This window comes from Paramormyrops kingsleyae, chromosome 12, assembly GCF_048594095.1.
Source record: "Paramormyrops kingsleyae isolate MSU_618 chromosome 12, PKINGS_0.4, whole genome shotgun sequence".
Lineage (NCBI taxonomy): Eukaryota > Metazoa > Chordata > Actinopteri > Osteoglossiformes > Mormyridae > Paramormyrops > Paramormyrops kingsleyae.
This window is the reverse complement of record NC_132808.1, coordinates 11,458,362-11,482,567: the sequence shown is the minus strand read 5'-3', so window position 1 is coordinate 11,482,567 and position 24,206 is coordinate 11,458,362. Positions and strand designations below refer to the sequence as shown.

Sequence of the window (24,206 nt, the reverse complement as noted above, 5' to 3'; positions counted from 1 at the left end):
TGGGTCTGACGCTATCCTCCTCCAATGAACGCTTAGCGGCAGTTTGGGGGTGTGTGTGTTGACACCCCGTGCAGCAGCAGCATCAGTTTGGCCTTGTGTGGTAGCGGTTTTGCATGTGTTTTTCGTCATGCAGCCGTTGTATTACATCAGCGTAGGTCAAATCCCGGTCAAACTGTAATTTGGGCCACATATCAAATTGGACATTTTGTCTTACAGTAAATTTTGTTTGAAGTTTTGGTTTTTCTCATGCACCTGTTATGTACATCCCCGTAGGTCATCCGTAATAATTTGGGCCACACATCAAATTGGACATTTTGTCTCACAGTAAGTTGTGTTTGAAGTTTTGTTTTTTCCCCGACTCGCCCGTTATGTACATCGTCTGCGCAGTTAAAAGAAAAAACGTACATCGAAATAGATATATTTAGATAATAGATAATAGAAAATCAGATAAAACTTGACAGGCCGTATATTTCTCCTTAAAGAATCCTAAGAAGTAACCAACCGCAGATATTTTTAGTAAGCCGAGCAGGGTTTCCCTCCATTAGTAAAGAGACACAAGTACCCCACTGGAAAGAGAAAACTACACGGGACATGTATAGAGTGAGTATATTATTTCTTTTATACACATTTCATGATAAACATTATACATTAAACACTATACATTATAACTTATTCTAATAATAGGTATTCCCTGTTTTCTATGTACAAGAGAGACGGCGCGGACCTGTCAAGAGAAAATCTACGCAAGACCTGAATCAGCAGGTATGGACGGAGCAACACCCCCTCCTCTACCCGAAGCGCTATTAAATGAAATAGACAACATCAACAATGCTAATAATGATGAAAATGATGCGGTTTACTTTGCTCAACACGACTCGCCACCCGCAGCGTCTGGTGAAGCGACGGCCCAAGAGCCCTGTTTGCTACCATCCTTAGAGACATTATTAATAACCTTCCTGTGCTGTTAGGGTCGGCACCGACCCGTTTTTAAGTTTAACATGCATAAAAGCACCACATATATTTGTGTATACTCTTAAAACGAAAGGCTCCATATTGAACCTTTTAGATTGGTACATATATGACACTCCTTGGACATTCTCAATTAAAAGAAATGGCACCTTTTTGAAGGCAATGGTTATATTTCCTCTGGTTAGAACCCCTATAGTTCTATATAGCACACCCAAGAACCTTTTTTTCGAAATATATACTGCATCAAAGCTTTTTGACTTTGTCAGGAATCTCTATTTAAACTAAATAAATTAAAACAAAATCAAGGTAAGGCATCCCAACACATGTAAGGTAAGATAAGACCAGTTCAGTTAAAACTATTTACACAGGGTATTGCTTTCTGCATGTAACAAACTTCCAAGTGGTCCATCCTTGTGTTGTTGGTCCAGCCAGCAGGTCCACTCAATCGGTCTTTGTCCGCTGACGTCACACTCGCTATAGCCGCAGTGTATTGTGGGTCAAATCGCCATTTTGATTGTATACAACGCAAGAGCGAGCATTTGCGTCCGGTATTATCTTTGGTAAGATGGGGTACTCACTCGTGCAGTGTGAAAGGCTGTCATATTAAATCACATGGTAGAAATAGCAGAAAGGATTAGATTTTTTCGGTTTCCCACTTGGAAAGGAGGATAGGGACAGCAGATAATGGAGGTAACAAAGAGGCGTCGCGTGGCCTGGGTTGCAGCGGTGAGACGGAAGATGACTTTCAACGTGATATCTCCTTTCATGCGTGTTTGCTTTCGGCATTTTCATAAAGGCAACTAAGATGTTTTTTGTTTAAGTAATATTACTGAATATGCATGTCTTCTAAAGTTGATATTCGCAGCCTTTCGCACTGCACGAGTGTCCCATCTTACCAAAGATAAAACAGGACGCAAACGCTCGCTCTTGCATTGTATACAACCAAAATGGCGATTTGGCCCACATTACACTGCGGCTAAAGCGAGTGTGACGTCAGCGGACAAAGACCGTTTGAGTGGACCTGCTGGCTGGGCCAAAAGCATAAGGATGGACCACTTGGACGTTTGTTACATGCAGAAAGCAATACCCTGTGTAAATAGTTTTAATGGGATGGATGTGTAATCAGTGTAAAGTAATTTGATTTAAAAACTGTAACTCATTACTAATGAGTTACAGTGTGTTTCACTTTATAATACTGTTCTTGTTCTTTAGTAACTACTATGGAAGAAGTCAGTAACACCACATTCATTACTAATGAGTTACAATTAGTTTTATTTAGGTCATTAGTAAGACTTCATTCCTTATTTAAAATGCATACATTAATTTCTTAATGTTTAGAAATGATCAACAATATGTGGTGGAGCACATCATGTGGCAAAACACGAGTTTCTGTTTGACCATCCCTTCAGTTGGACTTCAAAGCACAGTTTGAAGAACACTGGCAGACGGACTGAAGTGAGGTAAATAATTAAAATGTAGGTACTGTATACATGGGACTGGACGATATGGCAAAAATTTATATCACGATATATTTCTTAATTTTGGTCGATACGATATAATTCAAAGTCAAAGTCAAAGTCAGCTTTATTGTCAATTCCTTCTCATGCACTGGACATGCAAAGGAATCGAAATTGCGTTTCTCACTGTCCCATGCGCAGACAAGACAAAAGACATGACAGGATAGGACAAACAGTGAAGTGCACAAGTACAACAAAAAACACATCCTAAGTACTGAGTAACAGTATATAAAGTGTATAAAGTATAAAGTGCAGGCAGCTTAAGGCATATACCGTTGGTACTGAGAGAGATATATAAAGTGTTTCCAGTTTTGTAAAAGTGTTTCTGTGCAGAGAAATTCAATAATAGTAATGCTAGTAATAGTAATAGCAGCTGTAATAGTAATAGTAATAATAATAATATAATACAACAATAATATAATAATAATAATAATAATAATAATAGTAGTGGCCGATTGTGCAATTTGTATATTTCAGAGGTAGTTCAGAGGTAGTTTCAGTCGGGGGAAAGAGTTTAATAGTCTCACAGCCTGGTGGATGAAGCTATTGCTGAGTCTGGTAGTGCGGGAGCGGAGGCTCCTATACCTCCTTCCAGAGGGCAGGGGGCTGAACAGTTCGTGTGCAGGGTGGCTTGCGTCGCTCACAATTGTGATGGCTTTGCGGGTGAGGCGGGTGGTGTATATATCTTTCAGGGAGGGAAGTGGTGCACCAATGATCCTCTCAGCTGTGCTCACAATGCGCTGTAGGGCTTTCCTGTTGTATTCAGTGCAGCTCCCACCCCACACAGTGATGCAGCTGGAAAGGACGCTCTCAATGGTTCCTCTGTAAAAGATGGTCATGATGGGTGGTGGAGCTCTTGCCTTCTTGAGTTTGCACAGGAAGTAGAGGCGCTGCTGGGTTTTCTTTGCCAGTGTTGCAGTGTTGATGGTCCAGGAGAGGTCTTCACTGATGTGCACCCCCAGGAATTTGGTGCTCCTTACTCTCTCCACAGCAGCACCGTCGATGGTCAGTGGCAGATGTTGGGTGTGGTCTCTCTGGAAGTTGACAACAATCTCCTTGGTCTTGCTTACATTCAGCAGGAGGTTGTTGTTCTTGCACCACGTGGTCAGAAGATCGACCTCTTCCCTGTAGCAAGTCTCATTGCCCTTGGTGATGAGCCCCACCAGAGTTGTGTCGTCCGCAAACTTCACAAGGTGATTGGAGCTGTAGGTTGGTGTGCAGTCGTGTGTCAGCAGGCTGAAAAGCAGAGGACTGAGCACACAGCCTTGTGGGACTCCTGTGCTCAGAGTGATGCTGCTCGAGGTGTTGTTGCCGATGCGTACTGCTTGTGACCTTTGGCTGAGGAAGTCTAGCAGCCAGTTGCAGAGGGAGGTGCTGAGGCCCAGTTTGGCAAGTTTGCAGATGAGTTGTTGTGGTATTATGGTGTTGAATGCTGAACTGAAATCTAAGAACAGCATTCTCACATATGAGTCTTTCCTGTCCAGGTGAGTGAGAGCTGGGTGGAGGACAGAGCAGATTGCATCCTCTGTGGATCGTTTAGCTCTGTAAGCGAACTGGAAGGGGTCCAGGGTGGGGGGGAGGATGGATTTGATGTGTGACATGACTAGCCGTTCGAAGCACTTCATGATGATGGGCGTCAGTGCCACAGGACGGTAGTCATTGAAGCAGGATGGTGATGATTTCTTTGGCACAGGTATGATGGTGGCAGCTTTGAAACATGATGGTACAATGGCTTGCTTCAGGGAGGTGTTAAAGATGTCTGTAAAGACATCCTTCAGCTCCTCTGCGCAGTCCTTCAGCACTCTACCAGGGATGTTGTCTGGTCCTGCTGCTTTCCGGGTGTTGATGGTGGAGAAAGTCTTCTTCACGCTGGCAGCAGACAGGTACAGAGTCTGGTCATGCGGAGGCAGTGGGGTTTTCTGTGGTCGGGTGTTGTTTTGTGCTTCAAAGCGTGCAAAGAAGTTATTCAGGTTATTGAGCAGAGAGGTGTCGCTCTCACAGCTCTGTGGCGCTGGCTTGTAGTCCGTGATGGCCTGAATGCCCTGCCATAGGCTCTGTGCATCTCTGCTGTTCCTGAAATGGGAGGTTATCTGGTGTGTGTACTCTTTTTTTGCTTTCCTGATGCCCCGAGACAGGTTTGCTCTTGCTGTTCTCAGGCCAGATTCATCCCCCGTTCTGAAGGCGTTGTCTCTGGTCCTCAGCAACCGGTGGACTTCCCCTGTCAGCCATGGCTTCTGGTTAGCCCGAGTGGTGATGCTTTTCATGTGGGTCACATCATCGATGCATTTAGTGATGTAGGAGATCACCGTGTCTGTGTACTCCTCAATATCTGTGCTGTTGTAAGTGGCTGCCTGCTTAAACATTTCCCAGTCTGTTGTTCCAAAGCAATTTTGAAGAGCAGAGGAAGCTTCCTCTGGCCACACTCTTACTTGCTTTAGAACCGGTTTGGTGACTTTTACTCTCTGTCTGTATGCTGGCATTAGCATAACAGTGATGTGATCAGAGAGGCCGATGTGGGGGAGGGGGGAGGCTTTGTATGCTCCTTTGTGGGAAGTGTAAACCAGGTCCAAGATGTTATCTCCCCTTGTTGGGAAATGCACATGCTGATGAAATTTCGGAAGGACAGTCTTGAGATCAGCATGATTGAAATCTCCAGCGAGGATGATGAAACCATCTGGGTGTGCTGTCTGTTGTTCACTGATGGCCTGATACAGTTCATTAAGTGCTGCGTTTCTATCCCTGTTGTTGTTAGTGGGAGGGATATAGACAGCGACTAAAAAAATCGCACTTATCTCTCTGGGGAGATAGAAAGGACGGCACTTAACGATCAAAAACTCCGCCAGTGGTGAACAGTGTTTGCATACTACAGTGGCGTCCCGGCACCACGCATCCCGGATGTAAACACAGACTCCACCCCCTCGTGTCTTCCCTCCATCTACGAGTGCCCTGTCCGCTCGGTAGCATGCTAGCTGCTCCAATTGTACAGTGGAGTCGGGAATGTTGTCGTTTAGCCATGTTTCAGTGAAAATAAGCACACAGCACTCACTCACTTTTCGATTCGCTGATCGCAGCAGTCGTATATGATCCATTTTGTTGTCCAAAGATCGTAGATTAGCCAAGAGGATAGATGGTATGGCTGGGCGAGTTGGATTAGCCTCTAGCCTGGCTCGGATACCTCCGCGCCTGCCTCGCTTCTTTGTCCTTGCGCACCGCTTCCGACGCTTCCTTCCCGGGGGAGGGGTAGCAGGCGAGTCTGGTGTGGTAGCAGGCCAGCGTAGCAGTCCAAGCTCCATTAGTGTCTCTGTGTCAAAAACTTTGCAGGTCTTGCTTCTTTGAATGTCTAAGAGAGCCTGTCGACTATACTTGTATTCCGACGTAGACTGATGCGAAAAACTTACAGACAAACACTTGCTTGACGAACGAAACACCGCATTATCGGGAGAGCGAGAGGTCGCTGCGTCCACACGCGCCGCCATCTTGAAACAAGAATATTCCGATATCGATATGGACAATATTAAAAAGCCTCAGGAAAAACCTGCCGAGGACACACACAATGGATGTCTGCAAACTGAATTTGCAAAGTCTATAATACCTCCAGGCTCCTCCTATTAAAATTATATATATATTTTTTTTTTAAATAAAAACAGTACAAAAAAAAATAAGGTTCACTTTTTATTTGTATTTAGCCTTTACAAACAAGAAATGTGAAATAAACTATCAAATAAATAAAACTCAGCTTTCGGTACTTCCAGCTTATTAACAATAATATATTTCCATTTAAACTAGAACAGGCTGATTATTCATATACAGTCGAACCCGGTTATGTCGCCGGCCTAGGGGGTTGCCAAAACCGATGATCGAGATAACCGATGATCGAGATAACCGATGATCGAGATAACCGAAAACCAATATGGCAGCAATATATTAGCATGTGCTTGAAATTTATTTATGTGCGTTAATAACTGAGAATGTACATGCACGGGTTTTTGGTGTTTTTGGCATTGCCGCGATTTGTTTGACGCGATCGGCATGCTATAAATATGTACATACATCGGGGCCGGTTCTAGACATGCATATATGAGGGGGCAGACAGAAATGTGAAGGGGGCACATGGTGGCAACATAGGCGGGAAAGGGGTGGGGTGGTGCTCTGGATAACTGTTTTTGTCATGTAATTGGATTGCACTTTGTCAGGCCTCTACCCTAAGACCTGTCCAACTTGGGTGTCCCACCTGAAGGCTAAGCTTCTGCTGGTGCAGCTCTTAGGGTCACTGAGGCACGCAAAGCCCCTGACCACAGTAAGGTGGCAATCCCTCAGGGGGAAAACTGAAAAATAAAACAACAAAAAATAAAATAAAATATTCCTCATCAGATTAAAACAAGTAAAAACATGACATTTACCTTAATTGGATGGCCTATATCAAACATATTTGAACCCAACAAAACACTTTTCACTATTGCCAATATTACCAAAACTAAAAAGGGTAGGCTAAGTTATGAAAAAGAAAAAATCAATTCACAGAGTCTTGAAATATAAAACTCAGGGTTCATTTCACTACATGCTGTACTTGTTATAACTATGTATGTGACGAATAAAGAATCTTGAAATCTTGAAATCACAACGAACAAGTCGCTCAATGAGAATGAATGACGTAACCGACTGGCTAAGCTGCTTCTAGCGCCGAGGTGGTTAAAATGGTACAGTCCACACTAGGGGTGTCTGAAATCGTTTTACATAAAAGAGGTTATCTTTCTTTTAAAAAAAAAAAAACAAAAGAAAAATGTTAAGACCCCCCCCCCCCAAACTGCTATTTTTGTCTATTTGAGGGGGGTCTTGATCGGGGGGTACAGTACCCCCCGATCAAGACCCCCCCAAATAGACAAAAATAATTCGAACCATGATCTCACGAGTCGCTATAATTTTGACGAGAGAGATTGCTGCTTCCTTTAAACCTCCCGCAATCGCGCAGCTCATTTCGCTCTGCCCTACCTACTGAGAAACTGGCTCATTTGTATACTAACAGTGATTGGATGTTAAGCTGGGGGGAGGGTGAGTGGGGGATCTCTGCCGAGTGCTGTGTGAGCGCGAGCACAAACACAACGCGGAGGGAAAGAGCGAACAAGAAGTGAAACTTATCATCTCGTTTGTGCCTTTTTCAGTGGATTTTTCAGCTACTGTAGTAAATCTTGTCCACATTCAGTTTGTGGGTAATTATTATTTTCTTCCTCAACTTCTAACAGTTTGATTTAAGGGGGCAGGACGTTTGCTTAAGGGGGCGTTGCCCCCTCTTGCCCCAGCGTAGAGCCGGCCCCGACATACATATTGGCTAACAAAAGGCATATGTGCACCAACTAACAGCAGAGATTTACCAGTATACAATAAAAACCACCGTCGTTTCTCGATACAAACCTTTAATTATATTCTCTAACATTGAAAACACAGATCGCTCACAAAATCACAAAAAACCTGCGGGGTGTACTGTAGTTCGTTTTTACAAAAAGCTAACCAGTGTCAAAATTAAATTCACGAGTCATTTCACTCTGACACAGCTCTGAAAAGTATCATACACGCGGTTACTATGGTTTCTTTACAAAGTCTAAAATGCTTTGTTGCTTTTGCCTTTAACAGTCTCCTTGAAAACAAATGCTTCAATATTATTTATGCTGTCTAAAAAAGTTTTACCTGGATCGCGTTTCACAGCTGCGTTGTTCAGCAAATTACCATGCGAATGCGATTTGAATACGCGCTGTTTAATTAGCACTCGTGATACATTTTTAAAAGCCGGCGAATCATCACGGGGATCGAGATAACCGATGTTAAGTGGCGATTTTGGCCCTCTTTTGTGCTCGAGATACTGTATTAGGGTTCGGCGACATAAAAGAATCGACATAACCAATGAGAAAATGCTAAGACAAAGAGGGAATTTGGCGGTTCCACTTCAAGTCGACTTAATAGGGTTGGCGAGTTAACCGAGGACGAGATAAGTGGGTTCGACTGTGTATATATATATATATATATATATATATATATATATATTCAGATGTATATCGAAATATCGGAAATGTGTTTGAAAATCGTATCACCGTTATTGAAAAAAATTCTATCGCGATATATATTGATATCGAATTATTGTCCAGCCCTATGTATACATATTTTAGGCAGTAATATTTTGTAGAATGTTGTATGTCATACAAACAAGTAGGAAGAAACAAGCCTGTTATTCCAAAAGGAAAAAAAATTGCAAAAAACATTCAGAACAGTAGCCTGTAAGTTCCTGTTAGTCAAAAAAAAAGCACTGTTCATTTGATGAGTAATGAACTAGTAGTTATTAGAAATAATCCATAGTTAGTAGATAATTCCCAATGAGACCAGCAATACTCAATAGTTCCTAATGAAGTAATAGAGAACTACTATAATAATTAGTTCACTATTACCTATTGAGTAATTAAGCATAACTCCTTAGTAGTTAATAGTACCAATTTAGGTGTTAATGAAGCGCTACTCCTTTGTTGCTGCTTACTTCCTGCATATTTACATGTTAACTACGGAACAGTATTATAAAGTGTTACCGTTTTAAAATACTCTGATTGGTGACTACAGTAAATCAGAACTAATGTAAGGTGATTAGAGGCTACTTGAAATTAAAAAAAATAAAAATGTAAACAAAACCGAATGAGCCTTTAACTGTTTTATGTTAAAGAAAGCGTCCATGTTTGTCGCTATACTTAAACACATGTTGGCATAGGCGCATGTAGTTTATTGTCCCCACGACCGTACGCTTCTCCATCACCTATCAAACACTAGGCCGACTGTGCTTATAGGTAACCACACACACACACACACACAACATGCAAACCAGAAAAATTTGCACATGCTTCTGGGGGATTTCAATAGTTTTCTACGTTTATTTATTTATTTTTTTAATGGTGATTAGGTTTTCTTCTAAACCGTGTTTGTACTAAATGAAAAAGACCAGCTAAAAAATGTTATTGCTAGCCAGCTTCCTATAAGAGTCAGCAAAACCCTGACATTGCAGCATTAATAAGCGCAAATATACACGATCCTGGCTAAAGTGTCTCGGGGATAGATAGCCGCACCTTAAGAATGTTAGAGCCCCGACCGTTCGCAGCATTACAGTACATCAGCTAGCAGCTCGTGCGCCTCACCGCGGGCTCCCTCGTGCTCAGAGCCATTGTGTCCGACATATTATGAATGAATGAAATGCCTATTAATTGTCACTATACACATGTACAATGAGAATAAAAAGCAGATCCTCCAGTGCAAACATGCATGTAGAACACACAACAAACAATAAACAAATAGTGCAAAAAAGTGCAAAACGTTCTGCGGTGCTATATATATACATATGGAAGGAACAAATAACTGTGTAAGTTATTGCCGCTGCCATTTCCCTTGTTATCCGATAAGTGGTAAAGTAAGAAAATGAATCTTTGTTCACATTTCGCTCAGAAATCTCACTGCAAAGTGGATGACGACTGGTTCTGTTGAATTAGGTCTAAGTTTCATTAAGAGTCAAACACGGTGCAGCTCAGTCACCACTGTTAACTTAACATACCGTCCTCAGTAAACATCTCAAATCAGGCGCCCGGATGTCTTAAGTATAGGCCGCGGGGTCACCTTGTAGGAAAACCATTTACTAGAAAGCCGTCTTTATTAAAAATAACTAAGGCTTTATTCTTTAAAGTTTTTAATGTGTTTTAATGCGACTGCTAAATGCAGTTTACAAGCTCCTACTGTTATAAATAAAATGCTATTAAACCAGGTGCACTCGAAGTTACAGCTTTTGATGCTTCAGCTAAAAAACAATTTTGGAAAACTCAGCATATAATGAATGGAAAGAATGGTTACAGATTCGTTGATACACAAAATGCTGCTGGATCGTTCTCTCACGGCGGAGACATTCTCTTGCGATGGACCTGACCCTATACACTGGGTACATGGGGACCATTGCTGAAGTAAGGATCTCATGCGTAGCTACAGTAGGTGTCAAGTCTCACGGTTAAAAACCCCAGTCCCCATGTGGCTCAGGGTTCAAAAGCTGCTAAAGATTGGTAGATTCCACGAGAGGTACCCCTTTAAATACGCTTTATTCCCACCATCCCGGAAATATTAGCACATTTTAAAAATATAACAAAATGTATGTCCAACTTTTATTTTGAATAATAAAACACCTGTACATGTTACATTTTAAAACTCATTTGATAAATGTACACAAACATTTTTGTACAAGTTTGAAAAATAAAATAAAACACACATATACATGTTACATTTTAAAACCATTGTGCAACTTTGAAAATAAAAAAAACTTCATGTTATATTAACAAAATCTGCTTTGATAAAGAGCCTACAAATTTTTTGCAACTTTGTTTTTGTAAAATAAAAGCCACGTTCATATTAGATTTCAAAACCGATTCGCAAAATGAATGCATATAACTTTGTACAAACACGCTTGCGCTGCATACACGTAACAAAATGTTTTTGTACAAAGCGTCTAGAAAATAAAACACCCAAACATTTTAAAACTTCTGTACATCTAACTTTCATGTTACATTTTAAAACATCTGCAGTACATTTTTGAAAAACTTTCATATTACATTTTAAAACATCTGTACATCTAACTTTCATGTTACATTTTAAAACATCTGCAGTACATCTTTGAAAAACTTTCATATTACATTTTAAAATATCTGTACATCTTACTTTGAAAAAATGTTCATATGTTACATTTTAAAAACATCTGTACATCTTACTTTGAAAAAAAAACTTTCATGTTACATTAAATTCATTCGATGAAATATTTTTAAAGACTTACAACACCCTTTTTGCGATGCTGCTAGTTTTACATTTCAGTATCCAAAAGGCAGTTTCCCCACTAGTCAACAATCTGCGTTTGTCGTAGACGTCCCTGACATTTTTATTGAGGTCTATTAAACGTTTTCACGTCGCGTTTGATTTTGTTATAGTGCGGCATTATGGGGAATTATCCCGCTGCCTTTCATTTAACACGCTTAACCTTCGGCCTATGCTAGCTTTCTGTTCCTGTCTCTTATGTTAGACGGGTCGGTGTCAAGCAGCACGTGTCTTACATCAGCCATAAGATACCCTCAAAACAATTATTTATCATCCAATTTGTTTCTTACTTCTTGGTTACCTTGTTAGGCTTCCTTATCCATGAAAAGATTGGTTTTAATATTTTTGGTGTGGCTTTGTGGACCTTTCTTTTGACAGCATTCCTCTCGTTTTCAATAAAAAATAATGATAAAATAAACCTCTAGAGAATTATATAAATAAACTGAACTGGTCTTATCTTACCTTACATGTGTTGGGATGCCTTACCTTGATTTTGTTTTAATTTATTTAGTTTAAATAGAGATTCCTGACAAAGTCAAAAAGCTTTGATGCAGTATATATTTCGAAAAAAAGGTTCTTGGGTGTGCTATATAGAACTATAGGGGTTCTAACCAGAGGAAATATAACCATTGCCTTCAAAAAGGTGCCATTTCTTTTAATTGAGAATGTCCAAGGAGTGTCATATATGTACCAAGCTAAAAGGTTCAATATGGAGCCTTTTGTTTTAAGAGTATGCACAAATGTATGTGGTGCTTTTATGCATGTTAAACTTAAAAACGGGTCGGTGCCGACCCTAACAGCACAGGAAGGTTAATAATGTCTCTAAGGACGGTAGCAAACAGAGCTCTTGGGCCGTCGCTTCACCAGACGTTGCGGGTGGCGAGTCGTGTTGAGCAAAGTAAACCGCATCATTTTCATCATTATTAGCGTTGTTGATGTTGTCTATTTCATTTAATAGCGCTTCGGGTAGAGGAGGGGGTGTTGCTCCGTCCATACCTGCTGATTCAGGTCTTGCGTAGATTTTCTCTTGACAGGTCCGCGCCGTCTCTCTTGTACATAGAAAACAGGGAATACCTATTATTAGAATAAGTTATAATGTATAGTGTTTAATGTATAATGTTTATCATGAAATGTGTATAAAAGAAATAATATACTCACTCTATACAGTACATGTCCCGTGTAGTTTTCTCTTTCCAGTGGGGTACTTGTGTCTCTTTACTAAAGGAGGGAAACCCTGCTCGGCTTACTAAAAATATCTGCGGTTGGTTACTTCTTAGGATTCTTTAAGGAGAAATATACGGCCTGTCAAGTTTTATCTGATTTTCTATTATCTATTATCTAAATATATCTATTTCGATGTACGTTTTTTCTTTTAACTGCGCAGACGATGTACATAACGGGCGAGTCGGGGAAAAAACAAAACTTCAAACACAACTTACTGTGAGACAAAATGTCCAATTTGATGTGTGGCCCAAATTATTACGGATGACCTACGGGGATGTACATAACAGGTGCATGAGAAAAACCAAAACTTCAAACAAAATTTACTGTAAGACAAAATGTCCAATTTGATATGTGGCCCAAATTACAGTTTGACCGGGATTTGACCTACGCTGATGTAATACAACGGCTGCATGACGAAAAACACATGCAAAACCGCTACCACACAAGGCCAAACTGATGCTGCTGCTGCACGGGGTGTCAACACACACACCCCCAAACTGCCGCTAAGCGTTCATTGGAGGAGGATAGCGTCAGACCCAGACCCTCCTCCTGTCATTCTTAGCTCCAACTTTCTCATTCTCACAGGGTTTCTTTCAGTCTCGCGCAGCACAACTCTCAGCTCACAGCTCTCAGCTCACAGCTCTCCAGCATCGCTCTCTCCAAGTCCTTTGCGGATTCTCCAAAGCCCGGGACCTTCCCAAGGTACCGCTCCACAGGCACCATACGCTCACACTCCATCAGGTAACCGACCCACTCAGCCCCACTGCTCAGCTCCGTCCTCGGCACCATCATAGCACGGGGCTATTCCCACAAAAAAACCCCACTCATAAGCACACAATTCACTCTCCTCAAAATACAATAATAATAAATAATTTAAATAATAATTAATGATCAAATAATAAATAAATAAATAATAATCATTAAACCGTCACTGGTCGTTGCGTCACCTGGCTTACAGCCCAGACCTGTCATTTTTTTGATTTATGGTACCTTTAATTAACACTAGTTCTGTCACATGGCTCACTTCAAAGACCTGTCATTTTTGATTTATGTGACCTTTGTGACCTTTGACCGAACCTGTCATTTTGACAAAAGCGGTATTCTCCATCTCTCTTTGTTGCCAATTGACCTAATTTGCAAATTGTTCCTCCAGCTGTTGGGTTTTTGTACCACTAACTTTTCCAGACTCCTATTGCCCCCGTCCCAACTTTTTTGAGACGTGTTGCTGTTATGAAATTCAAAATGAGCCAATATTTTTCATTAAATAGCAAAATGTCTCACTTTAAACATTTTACATGCTTTATATGTTCTGTTGTGAATAAAAAATCAATTTATGAGATTTCTATATCATTGCATTCTGTTGTTATTTACAATTTACCCTACGTCTCAACTTTTTTGTATGTTTTGTTGGGGTTGTATGTTACCCTTTCAAAACCAGTTATATTGAAATTTACAGATCAAATTATATACCGCATTATATACCGTCTACCGTCTATGGTTCAAATAAAACCGCAATATGAATTTCATGCCATATTGCACAGCCCTAGTACCCATGATACTGGAGGGACACTATCCTAATGCAGGCCCCAAATCATACTTCCACACAGCTACAGAGACCATAAGCAGGAACAAATGCCACTCAAACAAAATAAAGGCAGCAAGGCTGCTGGAGGGACACTATCCTAATGCAGGCCCCAAATCATACTTCCACACAGCTACAGAGCGACCATAAGCAGGAACAAATGCCACTCAGCCAAAATAAAGGCAGCAAGGCCGCTGGAGGGACACTATCCTAATGCAGGCCCCAAATCATACTTCCACACAGCTACAGAGTGACCATAAGCAGGAACAAATGCCACTCAGACAAAATAAAGGCAGCAAGGCTGCTGGAGGGACACTATCCTAATGCAGGCCCCAAATCATACTTCCACACAGCTACAGAGACCATAAGCAGGAACAAATGCCACTCAGACAAAATAAAGGCAGCAAGGCTGCTGGAGGGACACTATCCTAATGCAGCCCCAAATCATACTTCCACACAGCTACAGAGCGACCATAAGCAGGAACAAATGCCACTCAGACAAAATAAAGGCAGCAAGGCTGCTGGAGGGACACTATCCTAATGCAGCCCCAAATCATACTTCCACACAGCTACAGAGACCATAAGCAGGAACAAATGCCACTCAGACAAAATAAAGGCTGCAAGGCTGCTGGAGGGACACTATCCTAATGCAGGCCCCAAATCATACTTCCACACAGCTACAGAGACCATAAGCAGGAACAAATGCCACTCAGACAAAATAAAGGCAGCAAGGCTGCTGGAGGGACACTATCCTAATGCAACCCCAAATCATACTTCCACACAGCTACAGAGCGACCATAAGCAGGAACAAATGCCACTCAGCCAAAATAAAGGCAGCAAGGCTGCTGGAGGGACACTATCCCTATACTGTACACAGGTATAGAGCATTGTGTTTACCTGACAGTGTTAGAACTAGTGTTACCGTGGCGGGGTAAGCTGTTTACCGTTACAGGGTTCTATTTTTTTATATACGTACAGTACATGCCAAAAGTTTGGACACACCTTCTCATTCAATGTGTTGTCTTTATTTTCATGACCATTTACATTGGTAGATTCTCACTGAAGGCATCAAAACTATGAATGAACACATGTGGAGTTATGTACTTAACAAAAAAGGTGAAATAACTGAAAACATGTTTTATATTCCAGTTTCTTCAAAATAGCCACCCTTTGCTCTGATTACTGCTTTACTTTGCTAAACACCTCTGGGAAGTCCTTCAAGACTGTTGGAAAACCATTTCAGGTGACTACCTCTTGAAGCTCATCGAGAGAATGCCAAGAGTGTGCAAAGCAGTAATCAGAGCAAAGGGTGGCTATTCTATTAAGCTATAACTCTTTGTGCACCAGTTGGGGCAGCTTCGAGTCTCTTCCTGCAAGTGGTTTCTCCCCCTCTTTGCTCCACTGTCTGCCCCTCCAAGGTCCGAGCTTCTGTGGAGCCAACTGCAGGAAGCTATCACAAAGCGAGGTCACACAGTATTCAAAACAATCTCTTCTGGCCTAAGGCCTAAGACATAACAGACCCAATATGCCTCCCCTCCCGGGCCTACCAATGTCCAATTTTACTTCCACAACAGGTTGGTTTTGTAAACTGTAGGTAAGCAGAAAACAAGACACAGAACCAAAAGCTACAAAACTAATACAATTAGACTAGTGTCATAACTCCATCTATATTAGAATGACCATCTCTCCCATAAAGGTCCTGCCAGGCAGAGTCCTGCACGGGTTCGGGTGCCCGACGGGTGACCCGCAAATTTTGATGAAACGGGTGAAAAATATTCTACTGTGTCGGGTACGGGGTCAGGTCGGACGCAGGAGAGCGCGGGTCTAAATTGCGGTTTTCAAAACATCATGTGCCAACACAAAATACCCTAGGGCTGTATTTTAGTGACACACAAAAAATCCCTGCATTCAAGATGATAAAACGTAAAATCCATATCAGTTTATGCCAGCACGCGCATTCCCGGAAATCTCTCCCACTTTCATTTTCAAAAAGTGCGTGCAGTCTCCTGCAGCTGTTCAAAATGGATGCTGAGGAGTTGAAAAGAAAACTAGCAAGTGGAGAGTTTAAAGTTGTGGCCAATACCTCCACTAAAATCAAGTCCGACATGGGAGAATTTCGGAGTTATCTCAGATAACGAAAATAACTCTTTTGACGGAGAGAGCATGAGCGTTTGTTTCCCAATATTGCTCATATTGGGCCTCATTCTTATGTACAAATTTGTTCTTAAACCCCACGGATTTTAAATAGGTCTGTTTCTGCGCGTTGGCCTTGCCATCAAAATGGCATTTCTGTTACTTCTTGAAGAGCTTGCCAATCATGCTCTGAGAAGGGAACGCATGTTATTTAGATGTATGTGGCACTCAGTGTTCACAGAGAAGGTGATATCTTTCCATGTGTCAGCTTCCTTGGGGGCTTTATATCCACTGGTTACGCTACTAAATAATGTGTCTATTTGCATTTACCTCCTGTACAGTACAATCCAGTCATAACGGATTTCAAGGGAATTGGCAAAACAGTCCATTATATCCAAAGTCCGTTATATCCAGAGTTGCTGTATGCCCAGAACATACGCGTACACTGTCTTATCCGCAAAGGGCCGATGTGCGTGCAGGTTTTTGGGATAACCTGCAGGTCAGCTGTTCAAACCCAGGTGTGAGGACTCTTCAACCAATCAGTCCTCTAATTAGTGACCTAATTAGGGAGTTGCAGCAAAAACCTGCATAGACACCGGCCCTTTGCGGATAAGATTGGCCACCCCTGGCTTACACAGACAGCCGCAGTGCATTCAGGGCAGAAATTGAAGCTGAAGTATCGATCTCATGATGCTGCCATACGCATGCGTGTTTTGATAGACAGGCAGTAGAAGCAGAGTACAAGGTCGCACATGAACATGCTTTATTTCTGTCTGATTGTTGCGTTTCGAAATCATACTGCAGAGGAAACTGATGCTTTTCTCAGACATGTCCTGGAAATTGTAGCTTTTGTGGACACTATGTCGCTACTTGATCAAAAAAATAACGTAACTACTGGAAAGTTATTTGATTCAGAAATCAGCGACGCTACAGGCAAGCTACTAGAAAATGTAGTTAAACTAATAGCTTCGCTACATGTAGTGGCGCTACTGCCCATCACTGGGCGTAGGTGCGTAAAGTGACAAGCAGGCCAGTTTTCTCCCAGCCAGCTCAAACAACACATAACAATACCTGCCACCATCATCACCCCCACTGCCCAGGATCTTAACTTTAAACAAACGGCGGATTAGTATCATGACGCCACTCCGGCGGGAGCATAACGCCTGGAAGCGGCACGTCGCACATCCATAGACGCCAAATGTGTCTCCTGCAAAAAAGCAACATCCACCCTATTTCTAAACAAAAGGTCTGTGGCACTAGAGCACTTCTGGGGGGTCGAAAGCATTCTCACATTCCAGGTAGCCATAACCAAGTTAGCCATCAGCATCTATAAAAGACGTAGATCCACAGCACAATATAGGAGAGAGAGAGACAAAGAGGAAGACGCCAATAGAGTAGCATATCGTTAGAGAAGGAATTGGTAAAAACAGACAACCCATAAACAAATAAGCTCCGATAATACAAACCCCTAACATCCCATAAGACAGAACACCATCACCCAATGAGCTAGGGCTGGGTGATATCATATCGATATTATATTGCGCATGCGCAATAATCACTAGGGCTTCAGATGACAGGCGCAACATTTGGTCATGCGCCAGCTTTTCGATGCGGACATTTATTTACGGCCACAATTTAAGCAGTTTAGTAGTATGGCTAAAATATTAATGAGGCTTTGTATGACGTCCAAAAGTCATTATTAGTATAAATACAGCATATCCTTATGTTTAATAAATGTATCAGACTTTGAACTGCAAAAAGTACCACCACACCACTGACGTCTTTTTACGTTGTTTATCCAGAAGATCTCCTCTTTTAAAAGATTTTGTGGCTGCTCTTCTTCACCGCGACTTCAGTGCATATTGCACTGAGGTATACCAAACCGTAGTATAGCAAAACAATATTATGGGGGGTGCTCTGCTAATCGAATTTACGAAACATAAAGTTTATACAGATTGCTAACTTTTGGGCATCACAAAACGCATCTCATTAATATTTAAGCCATACTACTAATCCTCTTACCAAATTATGGGTGTAAATTAATGTCCGTATAGCACTGAAAAGCTGGCATCCGGTCAAATGCTTTGTTTGTCACCTGACCAGGGCGGTGATTATTGCGCATGCGCGATATAGTATTGATATGATATCGCCCAGCTTTACAATGAGCGAAAGGGCGCGAACCTTAAGGCAAAACAACTGCACAGCACCCCCCATCCCCACCGTCCCCGCAGAACAGCGCGGGGCCAAAAACCAGCACGTGGCATGCAGAGGATAAGGCATGCGTGAATACTGAAGCCCGCCTCCCACCCCCAGTCCCACCGTCGTGACCTACAAAGCAAAGCCTACTATAGAACAGACACAAAATCGTTAACAGAAAAGCACCCGGTTTATATATTCCACGCCCACAGTGTGACCGCAACATGCAAACAACCAAACAGACCGAATAAACACATTAAATTGGCCAGGTCCCGGTGGAGGTGAAAGCGGCGACTGCCTGAAGAGCTTCTTCCGGGTCGGTAAAAAACCGCTGGTTACCCACAAAAGAAAGGTGAACCTTAGCTGGGTACAACAGAAAAGCAGGAACACCAGCTTCCCGAGCCTTCTTCAGAACAGGGGACAGCTCGAGCCGTTTGGGCGCTGTAATCGGCGAAAAAACGGATTTTCCGTCTCTCGAAACGAACCAGCGATCTCCAAGCCTCCTGCAGTATAATCTGCTGCTCAGTGTACCGTAGGAGATTCAGAATAATGGGGCGCGGGCGCAAACCATCGCCACTGCCGGCAGACACACGATGAGCCCTCATTACGGGACTGAAGTTGGCAAAGACCCGGAAACCACTTCGGTCATTGAAGATCCAGTAAGTTGCCCTTCTCCATGTCTTCTGGAACCCCGATGATCCTGATATTAAGAACATAAGAACATAAGAAATTTACAAACGAGAGGAGGCCATTCGGCTCATCAAGCTCGTTTGGGGAGAACTTAGCTAATAGCTCAGAGTTGTTAAAATCTTATCTAGCTCTGATTTAAAGGAACCCATGGTTTTAGCTTCCACTACAATAGCAGGAAGACTATTCCATACTCTGACTACACGCTGTGTAAAGAAGTGCTTCCTCAAATTTGTTTTAAAATGTTCTCCCGCTTTTCTAAGGCAGCAATGTCCTTCTTGAGGTATGGTGACCAAACCTGCACACAGTATTCTAGGTGGGGTCTTACCAAGGAATTATATAAGTGTAACATCACCTCCCTTGACTTAAACTCCACACATCTAGAGATATAACCCAACATTCTGTTCGCCTTTTTTATTGCTTCCCCACATTGGCGAGAGTGGGACATGGAAGCATCAACATACATACCGAGATCTTTCTCGTAATCAGCTACCTTTATTTCAGTGGAACCCATAAAATATCTGTACTGTATATTTCTGCTCCCTGCATGGATTACCTTACATTTATCTGTGTTAAATTTCATCTGCCAAGTATCAGCCCATTCGCTAATTAAATCCAGATCCCGTTGAAGCCTCTCTGCTGCTAGATTAGTATCTGCTACCCCGCCCACCTTAGTGTCGTCTGCAAATTTAACCAGTTTACTGTATGTATTCGTGTCAATATCATTAATGTAAATTAGGAACAATAGTGGTCCTAAAATTGAACCCTGCGGTACCCCACTATAAATGGAGGCCCACTGTGACATAGTGCCTCTAATAACTACTCGCTGCTTCCTATCAGTTAGCCAGTTTTTGATCCAAGCTGCCACAGTTCCTAAAATTCCTGCAGCTTTAAGCTTTAACAAGAGCCATTTGTGGGGGACAACATCAAAGGCTTTCTGGAAATCTAAGTAAATCACATCATAGGCCTTTTTGTGATCAATTTCACTTGTAGCTTCCTCAAAGAACTCAAGCAGATTCGTTAAGCAGGATCTACCTCTCCTAAATCCATGTTGGCTATCCTTTATAATGTTATTTGCATCTAGGTAATCTACCATTTTCACTTGAATTATAGCTTCCATTATTTTTCCAGTAATGCTAGTTAAACTGATTGGCCTATAGTTTGCTGGATTACTTCTATCCCCTTTTTTGAATATGGGTGTTATATTAGCATGCTTCCAATCTGATGGTACCACACCCGCTCCCTATCCTTCTGCCCGGCAAGCTTATTACAAAGGAGGCCAACTTCGCTGCGAAGCGACCCCAGTTCAATTTCGTGTTTCTGGACTTGGCCTTGAAACAACTCAAAAGATTTACCGAGCTTTTGCTGCTCCACCTTCAGATCACCGACATCAGCCCTCAGTTCGGTAAAATTCCTCTGGAAGGAGGACGCCAGGTTTGCATGGAGAGACTCGATCTGCTCCTTAGCAAACTCTTTTAGCCCGCAAACATCCGAACTCAGCGCAACCAAGTTTTTTGTGCTTTCTTAGCCGGACTGGCGGTCAAAGATTGAGGAGGTGTTCTGCGCCCAGAGCGATCCATAATACCAGTAAAGTTATGCGGATGAGTTCAGCAAAGTAAACCAAAATAAAAATGCATGATAGACATTCAAAAAACAGCCCAGATGTTAACCTGATGTGGCAACCGAGAGCGGTCCGCTCAATTACCGTCATTCCATGCGGTATGTGGGCCAGATGAAAATGCGTGATGTGGGCCACATCCGGACCAGAAAGACTTTGCTATCTGGGTACTGTTTGTTTTGCTTATTATTAGGCTGTTATTAAGCAGCGTTTTCATTTGGCTATGCCTTTTCAACTGATGTTGCACATATCACTGGTCGTTTGTCGTAGCAATAAATTTTTTTCTTTAATTTTGGCTATGTGACTGATTTTCATTTGGGTGCGGGTCGGGTGTCGGTATTTATAGCTGGTCAGATCAGGTGCATAGTTTTATTTCTGTCGGATAACGGTTCGGATATGGGTTTAAGTATGACGGGTACGGGCGGGTGCGGTTTGTCAAAATCAGACCCATGCAGGACTCTGCGGCCAGGTGCAGCAATAATCTTATAAATAATTTTCATATAAATAATAAATTATTTATTATTTGACGCGACTTAATTACGTCATTTTTGCGGGTGAGGAGAGGTAGGGCGGTATAATCAAAATCTCTCCTGTTGGCCAAATTTATATCGTATACCATTTATACCGCACAGTACTAATTGGTACCTTTTCATAACCCATTTTAAACAGGAGCACTGAGCCCATCTGTTTATGTCCCGTGTGTCTGACACGAATCCCATGATGACTACCTCTGCTTTTACCTCATTTCAGTTCCTGTCATTGAGTTTTCGACAAGATATTCTACAACCACTGCTGGCAAAGTAACATTAGGAGTCTTTGTAGGTGGAATTGTACTTATGACGATCTTCATAGCTTCTATGCAATGTAAGTACTTGTACATTCACATGTCTGAAATAGTCTAGTATACCTTATACTTATATTTATTATTTGGTAATTGGGATTCTAGAAATACTGGACCATAATTACATTGAAAAGTGTTTAGTTATATACATACATACATTATAGAGATTTAAAACAACCTTAAAAAATTGATTTCATGTATTAAAACTTTAACATGTGTACTTTATAGGATGTTTAGTACATTATAGGATATTTGACCCTTGTTACCTGTGATGTTCCTCACATGAACGTCACGCTGACTGACCCTGTTCTTACCTCATTTCAGTTGTCTTCCTTTGGATTTACCATAAATATGTTACTTTACCCCGGGCTACATTTCAAGAGAAACTGAAGAAAAAACTATGGGCTGTTTGTGTATTTTTGATTATCATGGTTTTAGTTACAAGTAAGTCTGTTTCCAGGTTTATAAATATAATAAAGATTTTGTATTGGGATTTTTGGAAAAGGGTTATGTGTAGAGGCATTTATTTTCTGCATATTAATGTATAAAACAGAAAACTTGTGTCATGAATTTTATAATGACTAAAGATTCTTCATTTCAGTTGGTGTCCGTGTGTTTGTTGTGGAACATTTCTCTGAAAAAGCAGAAACTGGAACAGTTTTAATCATCTTTATAATTTTTACAATTGTGTTTTTAATGCCATGTAAGTATATGAACATTTTTATAATGTACTTTTTGGTTTGTTTTAGTATTTTTTGTTTGCTTTGGGCATCGATGTATCATTCATGGTGGTTGAGAACTGAGTACAGAGCTGTTTCTTTTCATATTGTGAGTAATTAAATGCCATATATATATATGTATATATAAAATACTTATATAACAGTATTTTCATCACTGATTTATATTACGGGATGTGTTACATAATGTCCCACCCAAACACTTTTAGCACAACACATTTTAATCTGCCCCTTAACTTGCGATGCTCTTTCAGCACCACAATAGGATTCAAAGAGATTTTCAGATTTTCTTTGGACCTGAGCCATTAAATTCTGATTTGCAAGCCCAGGAGCTCTGTGCTGTGTCTAATTTGGTTTCCTTTACACTAACAGGTGGAAACATAATGTTTATGCTGACCCTTAATTTTTATGTCCTGCTTATTGCCTCGATGCGAGACACATATTTACTGGGTGAGTTTTCTTGTAATTAAATGCAGGTTTTGTGATACTTTGAGTAAATATTTAAATAATTCTCTAAATTCTCACTATTCTATAAAAGTTATTCATTTCCAATTGGTAAAAAGATCATGTTATGTGGGATATATGTATGCTTTTATTTCTAAACCACCTGAATACACAATGTACTAGATGTTAAAAAAGAAGAAAAAAAAGACAACCATTAAATTATTTTTTCCCTGGAGTTTATGAATGTTACACTTGCAGATGATGGGGACTGTTCCCTGATTGGTCCAAAACTCTTAAATCTGAACAGCAGGGGGATGGATGGATAATAAATGCCTGTATTCACAGTAGAAAAGGGTGTCTGACTGTGTTTACTTTATTGGGTAACACTTTACATTAACTCCACCCTCATAATGCATTCATTATGCATTCATAGAACATTCAATGCACCTTCATACTGCATCTATAATGCATTCATAGGACATTCATAGGCAGCATGTAAGTATACCTTATCCTAACATACCTCAACAAGTTCAATATACATTAATGACTAACATTATATGATTATAAAGTTTGTTATTATCATATAATGTTTGTTTACTAATATGTATTAAAACTGTTATGATATGTTAGGGTGTTGTGGTATATTTACATGTTGCTTATGAATGTTTACGAATGTATTATGAAGGTACACTGATTGTTCTACAAATGCACTATAAAGGCATTATGAGGGTGCAGTTAATGTAAAGCATAACCCTTTATTGTTACTAGTCTATGTAATTGTGAGGGTCATGTGTCTAGGATTGTGTACATAGTACTTTTATAAAGAGAGCTGAAGGACACATAATGTGTGGGGTGTTGAAATGCATAAAACTTTTGCTTCAGACATGTGAAACTCCATAGCTATAACTGAACTTGTGTGGGTGCGGAATTTGTATACCACTAATGTATATTAATGTTTGCTTTGTGATTTCAGGACATTTCATCCCGAATGTAGTAGCTTCTTTGGGAATTTGTGCATGCTGTATTGCTAAAATGTTTCTGTGCTCAATCAGACATTTCTGTAAGTATTTGGTATTAAACTGCAATAATGCAATAATTCTGCTCCAACGGTAAAAATGATCAGAATTCAGCGTAACTCATTATATTCCCCTCAGTCTGATGCTTATCTGCTTGTCGACCTATAACTGGCTTTCAGTGTAGATTTTTTATATCCTGTTAATCATGTGATATTTTTCATTTTGGTTTCCTAAGTGTTTTATGAATATTTACAGTAGTTCTTTTAGGATGCAGTCGAAGTGAAGGTAACTTAAGCTAATAATTTCTGTCACAATCACTGTGCTCATTATGTATTTTAACCATAGTAACAGATCTCTATCGGTGGCTGAGA

The 24,206-nt window shown here is 41.0% G+C and overlaps 1 protein-coding gene across 1 annotated transcript in view; it reads left to right on the top strand.

The window, feature by feature from the left end:
* The window catches only part of LOC111858571 (uncharacterized), a 62,017-nt gene extending 38,039 nt beyond the window's left edge, over window positions 1–23,978 (top strand). The window contains exons 7-12 of the mRNA XM_072718458.1: window positions 21,548–21,661; window positions 21,963–22,082; window positions 22,240–22,341; window positions 22,748–22,825; window positions 23,793–23,879; window positions 23,974–23,978. Of these exons, the coding sequence (XP_072574559.1) occupies window positions 21,548–21,661; window positions 21,963–22,082; window positions 22,240–22,341; window positions 22,748–22,825; window positions 23,793–23,879; window positions 23,974–23,978 (506 nt within the window). The remainder of the gene's footprint in view (window positions 1–21,547; window positions 21,662–21,962; window positions 22,083–22,239; window positions 22,342–22,747; window positions 22,826–23,792; window positions 23,880–23,973) is intronic.
* The last annotated feature ends 228 nt before the right edge of the window (window positions 23,979–24,206 follow it).